This window comes from Sinocyclocheilus anshuiensis, unplaced genomic scaffold (assembly GCF_001515605.1).
Source record: "Sinocyclocheilus anshuiensis isolate Anshui unplaced genomic scaffold, SAMN03320099.WGS_v1.1 scaffold63, whole genome shotgun sequence".
NCBI lineage: Eukaryota > Metazoa > Chordata > Actinopteri > Cypriniformes > Cyprinidae > Sinocyclocheilus > Sinocyclocheilus anshuiensis.
In genome coordinates, this window is record NW_015552625.1 from 1,222,858 (window position 1) to 1,242,412 (window position 19,555).

At 36.6% G+C, this 19,555-nt stretch overlaps 2 protein-coding genes across 5 annotated transcripts in view; one reads left to right on the forward strand and one right to left on the reverse strand.

Annotated features, from left to right (window-relative positions):
* The window catches only part of cfap43 (cilia and flagella associated protein 43), a 15,668-nt gene extending 8,605 nt beyond the window's left edge, over positions 1-7,063 (reverse strand). Inside the window, exons 1-15 of the mRNA XM_016457949.1 lie at positions 6,926-7,063; positions 6,720-6,823; positions 6,150-6,299; positions 5,855-6,018; positions 5,595-5,762; positions 5,346-5,476; positions 5,022-5,193; positions 4,802-4,888; positions 3,587-3,664; positions 3,362-3,487; positions 1,726-1,830; positions 1,459-1,575; positions 1,108-1,296; positions 734-940; positions 451-540 (exon numbers count right to left, since the gene is read on the reverse strand). Of these exons, the coding sequence (XP_016313435.1) occupies positions 451-540; positions 734-940; positions 1,108-1,296; positions 1,459-1,575; positions 1,726-1,830; positions 3,362-3,487; positions 3,587-3,664; positions 4,802-4,888; positions 5,022-5,193; positions 5,346-5,476; positions 5,595-5,762; positions 5,855-6,018; positions 6,150-6,299; positions 6,720-6,823; positions 6,926-6,996 (1,959 nt within the window). The 5' untranslated portion in view covers positions 6,997-7,063. The remainder of the gene's footprint in view (positions 1-450; positions 541-733; positions 941-1,107; positions 1,297-1,458; positions 1,576-1,725; positions 1,831-3,361; positions 3,488-3,586; positions 3,665-4,801; positions 4,889-5,021; positions 5,194-5,345; positions 5,477-5,594; positions 5,763-5,854; positions 6,019-6,149; positions 6,300-6,719; positions 6,824-6,925) is intronic.
* A 387-nt stretch (positions 7,064-7,450) lies between these two features.
* Positions 7,451-14,845, forward strand: LOC107666491 (erlin-1). Of its 4 annotated transcripts, none has more exons than XM_016457854.1 (12): positions 7,451-7,702; positions 8,510-8,637; positions 9,202-9,283; positions 9,543-9,589; positions 9,719-9,780; positions 9,950-10,075; positions 10,244-10,317; positions 10,402-10,460; positions 11,056-11,147; positions 11,234-11,323; positions 11,416-11,495; positions 12,623-14,845. In XM_016457854.1, exons 2-12 carry the CDS (start codon positions 8,525-8,527, stop codon positions 12,845-12,847), a joined length of 1,050 nt encoding a protein of 349 aa, XP_016313340.1. In that variant the 5' UTR covers positions 7,451-7,702; positions 8,510-8,524; the 3' UTR covers positions 12,848-14,845. The 4 variants fall into 4 exon arrangements, with proteins under 4 accessions (XP_016313340.1, XP_016313341.1, XP_016313343.1 ...); XM_016457855.1 differs by having other exon boundaries at positions 7,451-7,617; XM_016457857.1 differs by having other exon boundaries at positions 7,451-7,561.
* The last annotated feature ends 4,710 nt before the right edge of the window (positions 14,846-19,555 follow it).

Sequence of the window (19,555 nt, forward strand, 5' to 3'; positions counted from 1 at the left end):
TGTAACATATTTCTGTGATGGCAAAGCTAATTTTTCAGCAGCCAGTCTTCAGTGTCCAATGATCCTTCTGAAATAATTCTAATATGCTGATTTGGTGCTCAAGAAGCATTTCTTATTATTATTACATTTGAAAACAGTTGCTTAATATTATTGTTGATACTGTGATACATAAGATGAATAGAAAGTTCAATCTTTTGTAATATAATAAATGTCCCTTTTTGATCAATTGAATGCATTCTTGGTAATAAAAAAGTATATATATATATATATATATATACAAATGAAAAAGTTTATACATTAATGTACACTGTTTAAAAGTTTTGTGTAAATTTGGTGTAATTATACATGACTATATAATTAATAGATTAAAAATTCAGTGATTCATGTTAAAATGTGCTGTAAGATGTGTGGTTAAAAGCACATCTGTTGTGAGGTACAGCAATGTTATACCTTGGCTGCAAGCCTTTGCTGTTTATCTTCCTCTCTTAGCTGTTCTTCTTTTTCTTTTTGCTCAGGGGTGAGGTATTTCTCAACCTTGATCTAGAAACATTGTTCAAAATAATAAATCAGTGTTTGCCATAATTACATCAATTAAATGATATAAAAACTATGTCAGTTTGAAAGATTACAAATAGGTCTATGTTCAGACTTGTTAGACCAATAAAGGTGAGATAAATCCTGGATTAACCTTAGATTTAAAAAAAAAATCTTATATAGAGTCTGGCTGTGTTACCTCGGAGTCGGTCACAGTAAGAGCTCGCTCAGGACACTCATTATCCGTGAGACTAGGCTCCCACAGGGTCTCACTGAGGTCCAGCTCGCTCATAATCTCAGAAATACGCTTGTTCTTCTCTCTAAAACGGTAGATTTCCTGTTCCTTCTGCTTGTAAACTGCCTCAAATTCTTTGTTGAATGTGCTCTTCACTTTGTAGATAACATCCTTCATTAAACAACCATGAAATATATCAAATGAACAGTGGTAGACCATACTGTATGACCCCATTTTCACTGTTTAAACCTTTTCTGTACTCAAAAGGGGATGCCAACACCCAAATGAAACATAAAACATCAAGTTCATGTATCAAAGTATAAACGAGAAGTCATCACCTTTAGCAAGGTGATTTGGTTGATTTTCTGCTCTCTGATGTGTAAGTTAAACTGGCTGTAGAGATGAGGATTGACACCTCCGTACAGAGCACTCAGACTGCCAGTCAGAGCAGGACTCTCGGTCTTACTGTCCTCTGCCTCTTCTTCCTCTTTGTCTCCAGAGATTGTGTTTAAAATCATCTCTTGAAGCTATGAAGAATATTCATATGATTTGTGTCAAATAAGAGAAACAACACTGTATCAAGGTGCGCTACTATATGTTCAGAATCTTTTCTAAGGCTTTGGTTGCTATGGAGGAATCTGTTCCAACAGCTGACTCATTATTGTTTTGGTAACACACTGTACACATACTTGTGAATTTTCCTGTTCAATCTGCCTCATGGTCTCAATCCTTTGAAGCTCTTCAAGTTCTTTTTCAGTGCGTTCCTTCATTGGGTAGTTCTTCACCTCATTTTCTGAATGAAAGGCCTGAGGGCAACAAAACGTACACAAAAACACTGACACTTGGCAGCTGTATAGCATTTCTAGTTCCGGGTAAGCCAGGTGAAATCGATGGATGTGGATATTATTACATTTTTTTCCCCTTCATAAAATCGACTTTCTTTTTAGACTAGAGACCTTAATGGCTTTGCCTTTGACTTGCATGGAATCCCAGCATTCCTTCTTCAGGATCTCCCTCTGATAGCACTTAGCCAGATTCTCCATCTCGATCTCTTTCCTCACCTTAAGCAACATAAATAAACATCTGAATAAAGTAGGAAAAAACCCTATATACAGGTGCATCTCAATAAATTAGAATGTCGTGGAAAATTTCATTTATTTCAGTAATTCAACTCAAATTGTGAAACTCGTGTATTAAATAAATTCAATGCACACAGACTGAAGTAGTTTAAGTCTTTGGTTCTTTTAATTGTGATGATTTTGGCTCAGATTTAACAAAAACCCACCAATTCACTATCTCAACGAATTAGAATACTTCATAAGACCAATAAAAAAAACATTTTTAGTGAATTGTTGGCCTTCTGGAAAGTATGTTCATTTACTGTACATGTACTCTGCGTGTATGGCTGCGGTTCTCTCGGTTGGTTGTGCATCCTTTTCTTCCACACTTTTTCCTTCCACTCAACTTTCTGTTAACATGCTTGGATACAGCACTCTGTGAACAGCCAGCTTCTTTGGCAATGAATGTTTGTGGCTTACCCTCCTTGTGAAGGGTGTCAATGATTGTCTTCTGGACAACTGTCAGATCAGCAGTCTTCCCCATGATTGTGTAGCCTACACTCTTAAAAATAAAGGTGCTTAAAATGTTCTTCAGAGCGATGCCATAGAAAAACCATTTTTGGTTCCACAAAGAACCATTCAGTCAAAGGTTCTTTAAAGAACCATCTCTTTCTTACCTTTTTATAATCTGCAAATGAAATACAAAACTTGCTCTCATTTGAAAAGAGGACTTTGGACCACTGGGCAACAGTCTAGTTCTTCTTCTCCTTAGCCCAGGTACGACGCCTCTGATGTTGTCTGTGGTTCAGGAGTTGCTTAACAAGAGGAATACGACAACTGTAGCCAAGTTCCTTGACACGTCTGTGTGTGGTGGCTTTTGATGCCTTGACCCCAGCCTCAGTCCATTCCTTGTGAAGTTCGCTCAAATTCTTGAATCGATTTTGCTTGACAATCCTCATAAGTCTGCGGTTCTCTCGGTTGGTTGTGCGTCTTTTTCTTCCACACTTTTTCCTTCCTCTCAACTTTCTGTTAACATGCTTGGATAGAGCACTCTGTGAACAGCCAGCTTCTTTGGCAATGAATGTTTGTGGCTTACCCTCCTTGTGAAGGGTGTCAATGATTGTCTTCTGGACAACTGTCAGATCAGCAGTCTTCCCCATGATTGTGTAGCCTAGTGAACCAAACTGAGAGACCATTTTGAAGGCTCAGGAAACCTTTGCAGGTGTTTTGAGGTGATTAGCTGATTGGCATGTCACCATATTCTAATTTCTTGAGATAGTGAATTGGTGGGTTTTTGTTAAATGTGAGCCAAAATCATCACAGTTAAAAGAACCAAAGACTTAAACTACTTCAGTCTGTGTGCACTGAATTTATTTAATACACGAGTTTCACAATTTGAGTTGAATTACTGAAATAAATGAACTTTTCCACGACATTGTAATTTATTGAGATGCACCTGTAAACTGAAGAGCTTGTTTTTACAGAAGATGTGTAATTAATCTGCTCTTCATCATCTGTAAATAGCCATGTTTACCCTGGTAACTTCCTGTTTTCCCTCGAGCTGCATCCTCTGTTGCTCTTCCACATCCAGGTTAAATTCCTGGTGCCCAAGTTTCTCCATGTCTGGCAGGCTCTCATTCTCTTGCATCATTGCTTTGATCTGGAATGATCCAGAGACAATAAAGATGAACCTTTCAACTTCAAATGTGTGTATGTATGGAAACAATAATATGAAAGAGAGGACGATCCTTTCTCTTACTGTGTCACGAAGAACTTTGATGTTTTTTCTTAGGTTCTTTTTGGTCTCTGCATACTGCTGGGTCTCTTCTTGAAGAACCTGTTTGGAAACCACTGGAGTCATGATCTTATTATTAATGTATTATCTTTCAATTATTCTATTTCTCACTCAGATAAGATGCTTGATGTTTGTGGAAACCAATATCATAACAATCTTTCAAAAGTTTGGGATTGGTAAGATTTTTTTTTAAATCTTTTTGAAATAAGTCTCCTTCCAAGACTGTATTTATTTGATCAAAAAATACAGTAAACCAGAAATATTGTGAAATATTTTTACAATTAAAAATAATTGTTGTCTATTTCAATATATTTAAAACAAATGTAACGTATTTCTGTAATGGCAAACAAAATTTTCAGCAGCCATTACTCCAGTCTTCAGTGTCACATGATCCTTCTGAAATCATTCTAATATACTAATTTGGTGCTCAAGAAACATTTATTATTATTATTAATGTTGAAAACAGCTGTGCTGCTTAATATTATTTTTGAAACCATGATACATATGATGAATTGAAAGTTCAATATTTTGTAATATTATAATTGTCCCTTTTTGATCAATTTAATGCATTCTTCATGATAAAAAAGCATTTATTTTAATTCATTTCTTTAAAATAATTGACACCAAACTTTTGAACGAAAGTGTATAAATTGATAAAAGCAAGCATTAATTTATTTAATTGTAATTTATTCCTGTGATGGCAATTCTAAAATGCTGATTTGGTACTCAAGGAACATTTGTTACAAAACATCTTTTGTAATGTCTTTACGGTCACATTTGATCAATTAATGCACCCTTGCTGAATAAAGTACTCATTTCTAAAATCATACTGACCTCAGACATTTGCTTACACAGTCAATTGATTATGATAATACAAATATAATATAAATCTTACTTTTTTAATCCAATGTTGCATAAGGTTGTAACACCTTTCCCTGTACCACATCAGTGTTAATTATTTTACGTAAATATATTTTGTAATCTTAGGAACTTTTTTCTCCTGGAGGCCTGTGATTACCCTTTTTAAACTCATAAAATAAGAAAACAAAATGTGTTGTAACCTGAAAAGAATTAGCTGCCGGCAAACAAATAATGCTATATTATATAATTGAGAACAATAACAAGGCAATATTATATTGTTAATTAAACAGTAACACATAAATAAATTCAGACACTAACCGCATCTAGTTTTCCATCAAGCCATGTAGAACTAGCTGGGGACACAAAATAGTTTTCCTCTTGTTCAGCTTCATGACTCATCTTTCCCTGCAGGAAGAATTTTATGGCAGTTTATATTCTGTGTCCCAAGGCACAGAACATCTCCCCAGTAAAACTGCTTAACCAGGTACAATATTGTGCATAAATATTATTTAAACATTAGAAAACACTGTTTCTGTACTTCTCTTGTTAGAAATGACGAGCATCTGGTCAGGGATTGTGTCTGTGGATCCCAGTCAGTCATTTTGGAGAGGATGGTGTTCTCTGAGGATACAACTGACTCAAAGGAATCAGCAACTGACTGAGCATACTGGGTAGCTGCATTTGTTTTGCCGGCCCCAGAAAGCTTTAACCTGTTAAATTTGAATGCATTGTAAAAACAAAAATGCTTCAGGTCCAGCTTCAAGGGCATTTTGAAACTACCAGAGAGAGAAAATTTTGCTATAGGTCAAAGCTCTATAGTAGTATTTGTTTGTTTAATATTTTTTGAGAGCCCTGAGCTCACCTGAGCCTGCTGCAGACAAGTGAGCCATCCCTCAGGCCCGAGGTGATGAGGGTCTGACTGTCTGGGGTGAAACAAACAGATCCGACTCCACCCTGCCAACATGAGTGGCACTGCAGCTGCACATACCTGTCCTGCATGTCAAAAGTATGCACATTTACATACTCATCAGATATTTCCGAAACATGTTTCTCCTAGCCCAGTACTCATAAACATGGATGAACTTGTAGAGATTGGTTTTAACAACAATACCATTGTTGAGATCTCACAAATGCGCAGCAGTCCATCCCTGCCAACTGTTGCCAGCCAGCTTTGATGTGGGGAGAGCTGTAGAAAAGCAGGACTCTGTAAATGGCCCCCTGCCTCCTTCTCTAAGATCAGGTGAACTGCTTCCTGTGCATTAGATGGCTTTACTCCACTCTGCATATCACAGGAGAAGCAGTTAGGAGTAGTGCCAAAAACACAAAATAAAACTGTCATCAGACTATAGGTGTTGTCTCTTCTTATACCACCTCAGGGATTCTGAAACTTTGCAAGACTTTTCTCTGTTGGCAGTAACCAAATATCTTGTTTATGGCCAGGACACAAGAGCAGAGAGCGTGAGGGATCTCATATAGGCAGCTGTGCAGGGCATCTTTAAACAGACAGCCATAGACATCCACACAACCTGACGAGTCTGTAAGTGGCACAACATTATGAGAAGGAGTGCTGGAATTTTTGAATGTCTATCATTTGTCCTCCTATGTTTTAGAGAAGCTCTCTGCATGCCAGCCTCAATTATGTTGTGTTTTTGTGTTTTCCTGATACCTGTAATCTGTTGCACAAACAAAGTCAGTAGCAGAAGTACATTTCCCTCATTGATTTCTCTCTCTGTCTTGCTGCATAACACCAGCACTTTAACCTGTTTACTTTCCGTGTGGTACTGAGTGGATAGGTTTACAATGGCACCTGGAGCCTCTGGAAGAAAGTAAAAGGACTTTTTTAGAAATTACTTTAAACTTTAGGCATAAAATGTAAATATGACACAGTTCAAAAGTTTGGGGTGGTAAGATTTTTGAATGTTTTTTAAAGAACCCTCTTAATCACCAATTATTTTATCATGTGATCAAAAATATAGTAAAACAGTAACATAGTGAAATATTATTAAAATAAAGAACCTTTTAATTATTATCAGTGCTGCTTTTTTGTGGAATTCATGATGTATTTTTTTTCAGGATTCTTTGATAAATCAATTCAATAGAACAGAATTTATTTGAAATAGAAATTTCTTTAATGTCACTTTTGATCAATTTAAAGTATCCTCGTTGAATAAAAGTAAGCATTTATTTAAAAAAGAAAATAGAGAGAATTGAATAGTAATGTCGTTCTGAGAATTACCAATCCATCCAATAATTTCAAATCCTTTTGATGGCCTTGCGTCCAGCACAAACATGCGTGAGTCTGATGCTCCTGTGATTAAGAAGTTGCCACCTTGATCAAACCTGTTAAACAAATATAACATACAGTATTCTCAACATTCAGTTCACAATGCCCCAATTCACAAGAAATATGATAGCAAATAATCACAGTGCTGTGAAACTCACACCAAATGGTCTACAGGGACATGGTAGAGATGAACTCTGTGAACTAGTCTGGGTTTTTGTTTTGTGGTCATTTCCACAAACAGAACGTCTCCAGTGGCTGTTCCTACAACAACATACTGTGCTATGGGGCAGCATGACACACTGGTTACCTGAAGTAAAGTCATATCAAATAACACAGATTTAAGTAGAGCAAACTTATTCACCTGATTTGGGAAAAATGATTACTGTGAGGTCGTACAGAATCCCTAATTATAGCACTAACATGTATTTGCAGAGAGATGGAGCCCATGCAAAGTCCATCATCCAGGGCCCACAGCTGTACGTCTCCTGCTTCTCTGACTGACTGCAACAATGAAGATACAGATACCTTATTATTTTCAATAATATATATATTGTATTTTAATATTTATATTGTAATACTATACTATTATAATATATTGGCTAATAGTTAGGTTGTTTAATTTAACGACTTGTGTCATTTTATCCTAGCAGCAAAGCTGTATCCTACTGGTGACTTTTATTTTGAAAGTGTGTTTGAGGTGGATTTTGAAAGGGAAATCAGTATCGGATTCACAAAGCGTTTCAGTGGGAACCTTTCAAATCTACAATGTTGGGCACGGCGTCGTGAGTAATAAAGTAATGTCCTGTAAAAGCGAAAGGACAGCATTGTCCATTAACTAAGTGAATGATCGGTAAATCACCTGATTTGCCTCCTGCGGCTACAATTAGCCCCTCGTATATGTCGTTTAACTTGACAGAAGGTCGTTTTGCCACAAGGTTTGCTTGCATTTCAAATAATTAGCTTAGTTAGCCAGCCGCGGGCGTTGGTTAGCTTAAATCTAGTCGTGTGAGTGCTGTGATGGCTTCTGCAGTGTCTAGATCACGTAACGGTTGTTTTAGCGTGTGTAACGTTAACGTTACCGACAGATTACGCTCATTCATATCAGTTCGTGCCATGTACAGTAAGTAGTACGTGCGAGTCAGCACTTCATTTGAGGAAGTAGCTAACGTTAGCCTACATAGCGAGGACAGGGAATGGAGAGGCTGTGTTATAAAAAGCCACTGAGTTCCCTATCTAGACAGCACCATCTGCGCATTCGAACAAAAAGCTGTGCTTGTGCTGCTGCTGTCTTTCTAGGCAGCTCCCTAGGTGTTGAAACAGAGCCAGACTGCAATTCCTGGTCACTGACATGACAGCCTTATGATTAATACTCGTTCCCCTAAAATAGCTAAAGAGGGTCATGCAGCTCTCACATGTACGATGTTGCCACACGAATGTATTTGTATATATTTGTATTGTACATTTGCATTTGGCAACATTACTTCCGTGTGTGGTGGGCTGTGGGTGGGTCTAATGGACTTTTAAAACCTGTTATCTCAGTTTGCTGTGCAGCTCTCCAGAGATTATTTATGTGTGTGTGGGATCAGTTAGGGGAGGTTATGCAGCACAGGCTGATCTGCTTACATGTTTGCAATCAGGGCCCTTGCTTGTGTTCTAAGCTGATCTTTTGTCGCCCAAACTGAGTGTTTTTTTCCCCTAAGGATCAGCTCAGCTTTCCCTTTTGCAAACTTGTCTCTCCGCAGGTGAGTGCAGGCTAAATGATAATGGCACATGTTGGGGCAGTAGTCGCAGCAATGGCTGGTGTGATGGCCATTCTGCTTCATTCTTCCATACACAAGATCGAGGAAGGACATTTAGCTGTGTATTACAGGTGAGTGTACGGAAGTAGCATTGAAAATATGCACAGATTTTATGCTGCTTATGTTAATAATTAATAAAATGCCTGTAATATAGTTGAAGTTTGGTGGAAAAGCTAGATCAGTTAACATTGTATGTTTACAGCTTTTCATTAAAGGCATAGTTGATCCAAAAAAGAAAATTGTTGTTTGCCCAAGCATGTATGACTTCTTTCTTCTGTAGAACATAAAGTAATATTTTAAGAAAAGGAGAAAAAGATTAAAGAGAAACTTTTTTGTCAATCTAATGGACGTCAGTGGTCACCAAAACTATCTGATTATCAACATTCTTTAAAATATTTTCCTTTGTGTTCCATAGAACAATGAAAATCATACAGGTTTGAAATGACATGAGGTTGAGTAAATGATAACAGAATTTTCATTTTTGGGTCAACTGTCTCTAGGTAACTTCACAGCTTCTTTATAGCAATAGTTGTTGTAATATTTCTACACAAATGAAATTGATGTCATATTTATCATTCATATAATTAATTTGCTTCCTAATTCTGGTTCATGTTTTTTTCCACCCATTTTTTCAGAGGAGGAGCTTTGTTGACAACTCCTAATGGGCCGGGTTACCATATAATGCTGCCTTTCATCACTTCATATAGATCAGTGCAGGTACAAATGTCATGTATTTACAGTTGGCCAGATAAAAAATCAATTCTTGTTTTATTACAGCTGTACACATTGCATATAATTTATTATGATCTTTTTCTACAACTTTTGGGACATGAGTGGATTTTTGAGGTTGTTGAATATTTTGCATTTACATTTATGTATTTAGCAGAAGTTTTTATTAGAAAGTTAGAAAGGAAACCAAGCTAGAATATTGTTAAAGATGCTGATTTTTTTTCTCACGTTTGCATTATGTTTCTAGACAACCCTGCAAACAGATGAAATAAAAAATGTGCCTTGTGGAACCAGGTAATCCTTTGTGTTGTTGTTATTCCATCAATATGTCCTGAAAACTGCTTAAAATTGGTCATGATTAAACTGTACTGGATATTTTCTGGGGCTCCTGAATGAAAATAATAATTTCTTTGTCTTCCAAAGTGGGGGTGTCATGATCTATTTTGACAGAATTGAGGTGGTCAACATGCTGGTTCCATTAGCAGGTAAGAGCCTTAAAGGGATAGTTCACCCAAAAATAAAGGTTCTGTCATAATTTACTCACCCTCAAGCCTTCTTCAAACCTGTATGACTGACCGTCTTCAGTGGAAGGAAAAATTAGATGTTAGGCTTTATGACAAAACAAGGTCATGCTCTTGTTCTCTTCCTTCACAGTGGTGGACATAGTGAAGAACTACACCGCAGATTATGACAAGACGCTAATCTTCAACAAAATTCACCATGAGTTAAACCAGTTCTGCAGTGTGCACACACTACAGGAAGTCTACATAGAACTGTTCGGTAAGTCAGTGATATGTCAAACAGTTTATTCAGCCAAGTATACTGTGAACTTTCAGTTGTTTATTTGAGTGCTGCAGTTTCTGCTGTGTCATTAGTTTTGTCTTTGGTGCCTTCTCACTGCAAGAACATTTGTCATGGACTTGCATTTGTGTCGTTTTTGTTTGACAGACATAATTGATGAGAACTTAAAGACTGCACTGCAGAAGGACTTGAATGCTATGGCTCCTGGCCTCACAATTCAGGTATGGCTTTTATCTCTATGGTTTTGACTCTGTGGTTTCAGTTTTGACTTGAGCAGAATTCGATGATTCCATAATATTTTGCAGGCTGTGCGAGTCACCAAACCTAAAATTCCTGAGGCAATCAGAAGAAACTATGAGCTAATGTGAGTGAAAATATATTTCTGTACAATTTGATTGGATGTCATAGTTTATCTCCATATTGTGTTTTTTTTTTATAAATTAAAATGTTAGTTATTTTTTTTTAAAGGCTTGAGCAGTTTTAAGCATTTTTTTACTCTTGTTGATCTTTAAAAATTATATAGTGACATTTAATATACACTACTGTTCAAAAGTTTGGGGTTGGTAAGATTTTAAAATGTTTTTGTCTTCTAAAGTCTTTTACTCTCACCAAAACCACATTTATTTCAAACACACAGTAGAAACAGTAATACTGTGAAATATTATTACAATTGTTTTCTAATTAAATACATTTTAAAATGTAACTTATTCCTGTAATGCAAAGCTGAATTTTTCAGCAGCCATTACGTCAGTCTTCAGTGTCACATGATCCTTCAGAAATCAATCTAATATGCTGATTTGTTGCTCAAGAAAGCTTTTTTTTTTTTTTTTAGATTTGGCTGAAAGTTCAGAAGAACAGAATTGATTTGAAATAACAATCTTTTCTAACATTATAAATTGTCCTTTGATACATCTGTCTATGGTTTTAATCAAAATTTCCCTTGCTTTCATCATCTGCAGGGAAGCGGAGAAGACCAGGCTGCTCATCACCGCTCAGACACAGAAAGTGGTGGAGAAGGAGGCTGAAACTGAGAGAAAGAAGGCCATCATAGGTGAGTCTACATTTCCAACTATAGTGCTGATCATGTATAGAGTCATGGTTTGTCCTTATTCATTTTATGTGTTACTCTCATTGCAGAGGCTCAGAAAATGGCTCAGGTGGCAGAGATTCACTTCCAACAAAAAGTAATGGAGAAGGAAACAGAGAAAAAGATCTCCGAAATTGAAGGTTGGTTTGTCTGGTTTATCTACTGAGAATTTTCATAGCACGTGCCACGCAGAGTGTGTTGCTCATCAGACACATTTATTTGATTGTAACAGATTCTGCTTTCCTGGCAAGAGAGAAGGCAAGAGCAGATGCAGAATATTACACTGCTGCAAAATTTGCAGAAGCCAACAGGGTAAAAAAAACAACAACATGAAACAACTTTTTTTAATTTTCACATTTTTGTGTTGCTAATGTATTTTTTTTTTTAACCATTTAATTTTAAGAAAATATAAAATATTGGTGTAAGACTCAATACTCAACATTCAATACTTTATTGATGTAACTTTTTAGAGAAATCCTTGGAAGAGCCAGTTTTTAGTTTTTAAATAAATTAAAAAATGTTATTTGGTGCATTTAAAAAATGTTAAACCAACAGGTTTAAAGGAATAGTTCACCCAAAAATGAAATTTGGCTGAAAATGTACTCGGCCTCAGGCCATCTAAGATTTAGATGAGTTTGTTTCTTCATCAGAACAGATTTGGAGAAATTTAGCATGACATCACCAGCTCATCATTGCATCCTCTGCAGTGAATGGGTGCCGTCAGAATGAGAGTCCAAATAGCTGATATAAACATCACAATAATCCACAAGTAACTCACACCACTCCAGTCCATCAGTTAATGTCTTGTGAAGTGAAAAGCTATGTGTTAGTAATAAACAAATTCATCATTAAGATGTTTTTAACTTCAAACTGTTGCTTCTAGCTAAAATAATGCTAAATTCCCCCAAATCTGTTTTAATGAAAACCTACATCTTACCTACATCTTGGATGGTCTGAGGGAAATTACATTTTCAGCAAAATGTAATTTAGCATTTTTGGCTGAACTATTCCTAAATCACAGACTGGTTTAAAGGGATAGTTCACATTCAGTTGCTGGTCCGCATTGACTTGCATAGTGTTTTTTTCCCCCTATACTATGGAAGTCAGTTGGGACCAGCAACTGAAGGTAAACTATCCCTTTAACAGTAAGTTTGTTAACTTTTAGTGCATATCTGTACAATCTATTCTGTACAAAAACACACAATAAAGTAGATTTTGTGTGAAATATTTTCACACTTTTCAGCTTACCCAAAGCTTAAATATCCTTTAACCTCAACTATATTAAGTAAGTGCCTGTAGGAGGCTCTAGCTGTTGTCATAGTGGTACTAGTGTCCACTCTGAACACATGGAGGCACACTGACACATTTCTTCAGCAGAGATGATTCCACATCGGATGTGCTCATGTCATTTATCACACCACTGTCTCCCTCCTCCACAGCTGAAGCTCACACCAGAGTATCTGGAACTGATTAAATATCAGGCCATAGCCGCGAACAGCAAGATCTACTTCGGTCAAGACATCCCAAACATGTTTGTAGACAACAGTGCCTCCCAACCGACCGCGGGCCAGGGTGCGGCAGACTCGGCAGAGCAGCTGGAGGCCTTGAGTATGAAAGAGAGTCTTAAGAAAGCGTCCAAGCCCAAAGCCACAGAAGGCCACTGAGGGGCCTGAGAGCTGTCCACCCCTCTCTTTCTCTGTTTTCTCTTTCTCTCTCTTTCTCTGGGTGCTTGTGAGGCATGCTGACATGGATAATTTTCACTCTTCTTCTGCAGTGGGGTTGGGTGCTTGGCTAACTGTGCTGCGAGACTGACACACAGAGCCTGTGGTTTTCCAGCAGTCACTTGTGGACTAAAAAGGAATGTCCAGGAACTGTGCTACTGAATATTGCCAGGTCGAATTGATGCGATCCAAATCCCCTCCCTGACTCACATCAGCGTGCTTTTTCCCCTTTTTTTGCTCTCAACTTTTGCTTATGTTTCACAAATCCATGCTAATTATTTGTCAGATGCAGATGCATCTATGTGAAGTATGTGAACATTTCAAGGTTTAACTTTATGTGTTGTCTTTTACATAACTGGAATTATAAGGCATCACACTAATTGAGATCAAAGGCAATGGCCGATACAGCTACAATCCGATAAAACTCATTTTGTAGCCAAAATTTGTCATCTACATTTCCTTCATATGTTGTTGAAGGGGTACTTCACCCTAAAGTTTAAATTCTGTCATTATTTATTCACCCTCATGTCATTCCAAACCTCTATGGCTATCTTTCTTCTGTGGAATATATTTAAAAAAACGTATTTTTAAAAAAGACTCATAAAATAAGTCAATGGGATCCAGTGTTGTACTTCCCTTGGACCCCATTAATTTTCAATATATGGACAAAAACGTTATTGTTCTACTGAAGAAAGAGAGTCATGCAGGTTTGGAACAACGTGAGGGTAAGTATCTGATGACAGAATTTTCATTTTTAGGTAAACCATCCCTGTAGAAAAGTCCTCATTTCCATCATCACTAACTTTATTATAATCACTAAAATCTTAATTTAGTCCAGCCACAACTGCAGAGATCAGTGGCTTTTACATGTGTATGTAAGAATCAGTTTGTTTTAAAATCATCCCTGCTTGTTTCTTGTTGATCTTTGGTTGAGAATTTTGACACCTGAATACTTTGGTGTGAATTTAATTTAATATAATGTCAGAAATAGTGGGTTTGGTATGGTGTTGTCGTGTAGTGTGTTGGTGCCCTGTGCCTGTTTTTGAATTGTTGGTTCTTAGAAGGTGTCACACTGAACATGGGTATGTGGCTTTCATAAAGTTTCATAAGATGTTAAAGGTTTGATCCAGGGCTCCAGCCTTTGAAAAGCTTTGAGATGGACAGCTAATGGATTCTATATAGTTGAGTCTGTTCCTTTATGACTGAAACTGCCTTTATGACTTTAGTTAAACTTGCTTGTTTTGTCATTACTGGAAGGAGTTTATTTCAAAGGGAATTCAGTAACAATAAGGGCTGCTGTATTATTAGGCACTATTGTTTTTTTTTAGCTTTGATGGGTGAATGCATTAATGATCAGACATTCTAACAACATATTATTGCATGCTGGGTGCCAGATGATCATTTTCTGAAGCCTCAAAAACTTAATCAAATTCACCACTAGGGGAAGCCGGTGCTCTTCAAGAATCAAACTGGGCAACAAAGACCTACGTGACTCAAAATCATCTAAATCAATAATAATAATAATGCATTAAATCAAACCATCCAAACAAGGCTTTAAATAGTGTCTACTAGTACTATCTCTCAGGAAAAGAGACTTGAATGACCTGGATTTTTTTTTTGTACCCTACATCAAACATATATAAATTTTAAAAGTCAGATACAAGGTCATGTTGTCTGTGTAAATCTATCACACAGCACATAGTCTTACATCCTCTACATACTTTTCCATTAAAGAGACGAGCATTAATTTAATGCAGTTAGTCTGGCTTCTCCTATTCCCCCTTAAAATGGACTTTTATTGTTTTCCTTCAGGGTGTAAGTTTAATTGTCTCAAAAGCTTTGAAGCAATTCTTAAAAAAGATTTTTCTGTTCATATGATCCCTGTGATTCTTATTGCTGATTAAATGAGAGAGGACAGAACTTGACTGCCCTGGAATAAACTCACTCTGTGAATGTCACTTTTTTTATGTCAGCATAATTTAAGCTCCTAATTTTAAAACATTTATACGCAAAATTTATAACATTTTGACAATGTTCAGTTCTGTGAAATAAAACCTATTTTGATACCATGAAAATGACAGTTTTCTTGGTGTTGCAGTTGTGTGATCATACATTAAGGAAGTGTACATCATGTCCTATTAAGGAAGTTTCACAAAGGTTAGTGTCATAGATTGCGTCATGAATTAAATGTGCTTAGTTTAATATGAGTTGGATATATTTCCCAGAAATGAGGAATAGGAACTAGATCTTACGCATGTAAGAACTATATTTTAAAATCTAAAGCATAAGTGCATGCAAAGCTTGCCACCATGGGTATTCAAGGTGCCACTCTTATTCTAATATTCAGATCTTCAGATGTGACTTTGGTTGCTCCTGAAATGTATGTTTATGGGATTTTCACCTGTTTTTAAAGCAGAATGATATATGATTACATGCTAAAATTTAATAGGAGATGATTTGATGTATAGAGTATAGAATGTGTTTAAATCTCTAACCTGATGACAAAGAGAAAAAAGGTCCATGTTGACATTAAAAACGAGCATTTGTTACTCTTGTATTCAATCTTACATTGACTGTTTTGGGAATAATCTGATAGCCAGTTATTCTCCAAAAATAACTGAACAATGCCAACAAGCAGTTATGACCCATATAGTCCTGTTTGCTTTGCAAATAAACTCAGAGTGTCTCAGTCAGTGGTATTTGTCCAAGTCCAGGAAATGTCAAAAACTCTCATCGCCAAGTAACAAATTAACCTGCTTCGACTTTTTGATGCAGGACTCAGACTTTCTAACAGTACATGAGTGGAAGAAGGACAAAGGAAGGAAACAGTCACTCCAGGAAGTGGGCAAAAAGGTCTATGTCTCCAGCTGACCTTAAAGAGAGAACAGAAGCTTGAGCTCCCCCAGAAACTCCTGGGTAAATATCAACCATTCAGATCTGGTCACCAGACTGAGTCAATCCCCAGACACAGAGTACATTTCCTGTTCCTGACAGTGAATTTAGCATTAAGACTTCTAGATTGGATAAAAGGCATGCTGTTTCTTCAATTAAAGTGTCTAATTTAGAACATGAGTCTGTATATTTTAGGTTAAAATGTGCTTGTGTGTCCAGGATGTACCACATATTTCCTTCTTCCACTACTCATCAATGATATATAGGAAGTGGCTCCACCAAAACTAAAGGCGGGAGGTGAAAGAGACCAACAATATTTTGGATTGTGGTAGATTTGTCAGGCCAACATGATTGCCGATTCCATTAAGTCTTATTTGATTTAAACATTGTTTACTCATGAAATTAACATTTTTATTAACTGAACAGAACTGACTCTATAAGTCACGTTAAACAAAGTTCACCGGGCAGCAAGATTTTAATGACTCCCAAATGACTTCTACAGGATACATCACTTACACAGTCTTACTCAGCACAGGGATGATGGCCAACTTTTCTTTCCATAGTTCACTGAAATGGAATGAAAATAAGCCACGTGCACTGTTAGATGAAATATCCACTAAACCCTTTTATTTATTTGTACTAGAAAAACTAGGCCATCAGCCTAGCAGGACACATACCAGTAGAACATTAGTTTTCTTCTGTTTTTGTAGAGCTGATGGCAAATGTGTGACCTGCCTACAACCATTGCAGGAAGGGCAGTGCCCAGGTTTTGTAGCTGTTTGGAAGGACTCTGGCGTAAGAGACTGTTCCCATGACAACTATGATGAGATTTATGAATTACTAGCAGCAGCCTGAACAATTGTGTTCTGTGTTCAGTCTGGCTCATCGCCCTGCTCCGTCCCCTGAAGCGCCGTTCTGCCGGAATTTACCAGAGAGTCATGGGGCAGCTTCTGTAAGGATGATAGATGATAAGCCTGGCTTCTCTCAACCAGCTCTGATTAGCACAATAATGCAGGCCAGTCTAAGGGGATTTCTACAAGCTCAACTCTGATTTTGTGACACATGACGTTGTGGTTTTAACAGAATAGATATAGCAAACTGTAGACAGCATGTGAATTGAAATAAATCTGACTGGTTATGAACATTTATTATGCATTATATACACACATATAGTACTATTCAAAATTTTGGGGTCAGTACTTTTTTTAAGGAATTAATACTTTTCTTTAGCAAGGATGCATTAAATTGAATTAAGATCACAGTAAAGACATTTATAATGTATATACAAGTTCTATTTTTATCTTTTCAACTTTCTATTCATCAAAAAATCCTAAAAGAAGTCTTAAAAATATTAAGCAGCACAACTGTTTCTAACACTGATAATAATAATAAATGTTTCTTTAGTGCCATATAAGCATATTAGAATGATCTAACTTCTTAAAAACTTTTATTTATGAAAACTTCCACCTCAGCAAAATCCATTATTTGGCTAAAACCATGAGAAAAGCAATACAAGCCCATTGCAGTTTTGTTACAGAGGCTGTATGAGTCAGCGATTCAGAAAATATAGCTAATATTAGAGAGATTTCTGAAGGATCATATGAGACTGAAGACTGGAATAATGACTGCTGCAAATTCAGCTTTGCCATTTCTTGCCAAAATCAGTTTTTACTTGTATCTGGCATTTGGCAATGTTAATGTGCATATGTGTGTGCTTCTCTTATCTTGCCAAGGGAAGGAACTGTTATCTTACTGCTTGCACAACCCTTTACTCATACTGACTCAGTGCAGGTCTGTTTTTAAGGGGTGAGATCTGAAAGCAATGCTTTGAGGTTTGTTTTACCCCTGGGTGTGTCACAGGGTTAACATCTCTCCCTGATATCACCTGTCTGAAATCTGAGTTTATCGCTCACTCCTTTTTTCACTCCAAGATTGTTCCCATGCTTGTCATCAGTTTCCTCCTGGACTAGTTCATTTCAACACTGGCACAATAATGAAACTTAAATTAGGCCATCTTCAATCCTGCAATGTCATGTCATCCTTTATTGTATCAGCCAGGATGCATCTCATTTAGACTAATAGATATTTACTGATGGATCATGTTTCTGATGACAGCAGACAGCTTGTTTACAGATCACACAGGTGAAAAGTTCAACAGAGAACACAGATTGTGTTATGTGAACATCTGCAGTTATATACAGCAAGGTTGCAAAGGAAACATCCATGCAAGTCAATCCCAAAGTATGTTTATGGATCTCTCTCATCTTCAGTGATCTCATGAAAAAAGAAGTGACTGTATGTTGGAAAACACAATAAACATGCCAATTACCTGTTATAAAAATACAGAACGTTTTCTTAAATGTTTTTCATTCAGTTTGATTACCATGTGGTTTTCATTGCATTACAAACTCCTCCCTCATTAATCTTCCAAGAGTCATTTAAACAACATAAAAGAAAGAAAGGCTTCAGACAGTCATGTCTTGGTCTGAACAGAAACAGATGTACTGGGATAGTAATCAAGGCTATCCCATACAGCTGAACTCTTTCAAACAAATATTGTTTTTTCTTCACTGGAACTGAACCATCACATTTTTATGAATTTACTATGCAGTGTCATGCCTTGAGTTTTGTTTGTTTTTACTGTGTGCAAAACAAAACAACACTATTGTCATGATATTTTACACTTCTTTACTTGACTTGATGATCTCAACCTTCCAAATGTTGATAAATTGCCATAATGAACACTTAGGTTGAATGTCTCTGCAGTGCAAACCCAAACAGCACAGCGGTGAAGACTTTCAGTTTGAGGTTTACAGGCCTACTATTATCCATTGCTCTTAAAGGAATATTCTGGGTTCAGTGCAAGTTAAGCTGAATCAGCAGCATTTATGGCATAATTTTGATAACCACAAAAAATAATTTTTGATTTTTTCCTCATTTTCTTTAAAAAAGATCCAGGCCTCATTGAGGCACTTACTATCAGTGTTGGGGGTAACGCTTTACAAGTAACATGAGTTGCGTAATCAGATTACTTTTTTAATGCATTACTTTTGAATTTACAAGAACATATATGAGTTACTTTTAAATAATACTTTAAATAAGTAACGCCAGTTACTTTGTTTTCCCATGAAGTGACTAACAGCTCTTCTGTACCCATGTTGAGAGAAATTGCGAGTAAGTGCAGAGGCGTTGTGTGCGCTGTGTAAACATGATGGTAACTGTAAATCTAGACTAAATATGAACATGCATTTACTCAACTCACCTGCACAAAAAGTTTCAGTATTCCTCAAAATGAAAAAAAGTGAAATACAAACTCAGAATATGATGCAAACCTGCAATAATTGAATGTTAAATAATACAAATCTAAAAGGTTTGTTTGAGCTGTGCCCTCTACTGTACAGATGCAAATTTACATTTCCTTCAGCCTGAGGCTTATTCATTTCACTTTTGGTGTGAAAGGGCTTATACAATTGCCAAAAATAGAACTTTTTTATGTTAAAGGGGTCATATGATGCAATTTCAAATTTTCCTTTGTCTTTGGAGTGTTACAAGCTGTTCGTGCATAGATAAGATCCCTAAAGTTGCAAAGACTAAAGTCTCAAACCCAAAGAGATATTCTTTATAAAAGTTAAGACTTGTCCACGCCCTCCTAAAACGCCTCGTTTAAACACGCCCCCTCATGTCTACAGGTGCATCTCAATTAATTAGAATGTCGTGGAAAAGTTAATTTATTTCAGTAATTCAACTCAAATTGTGAAA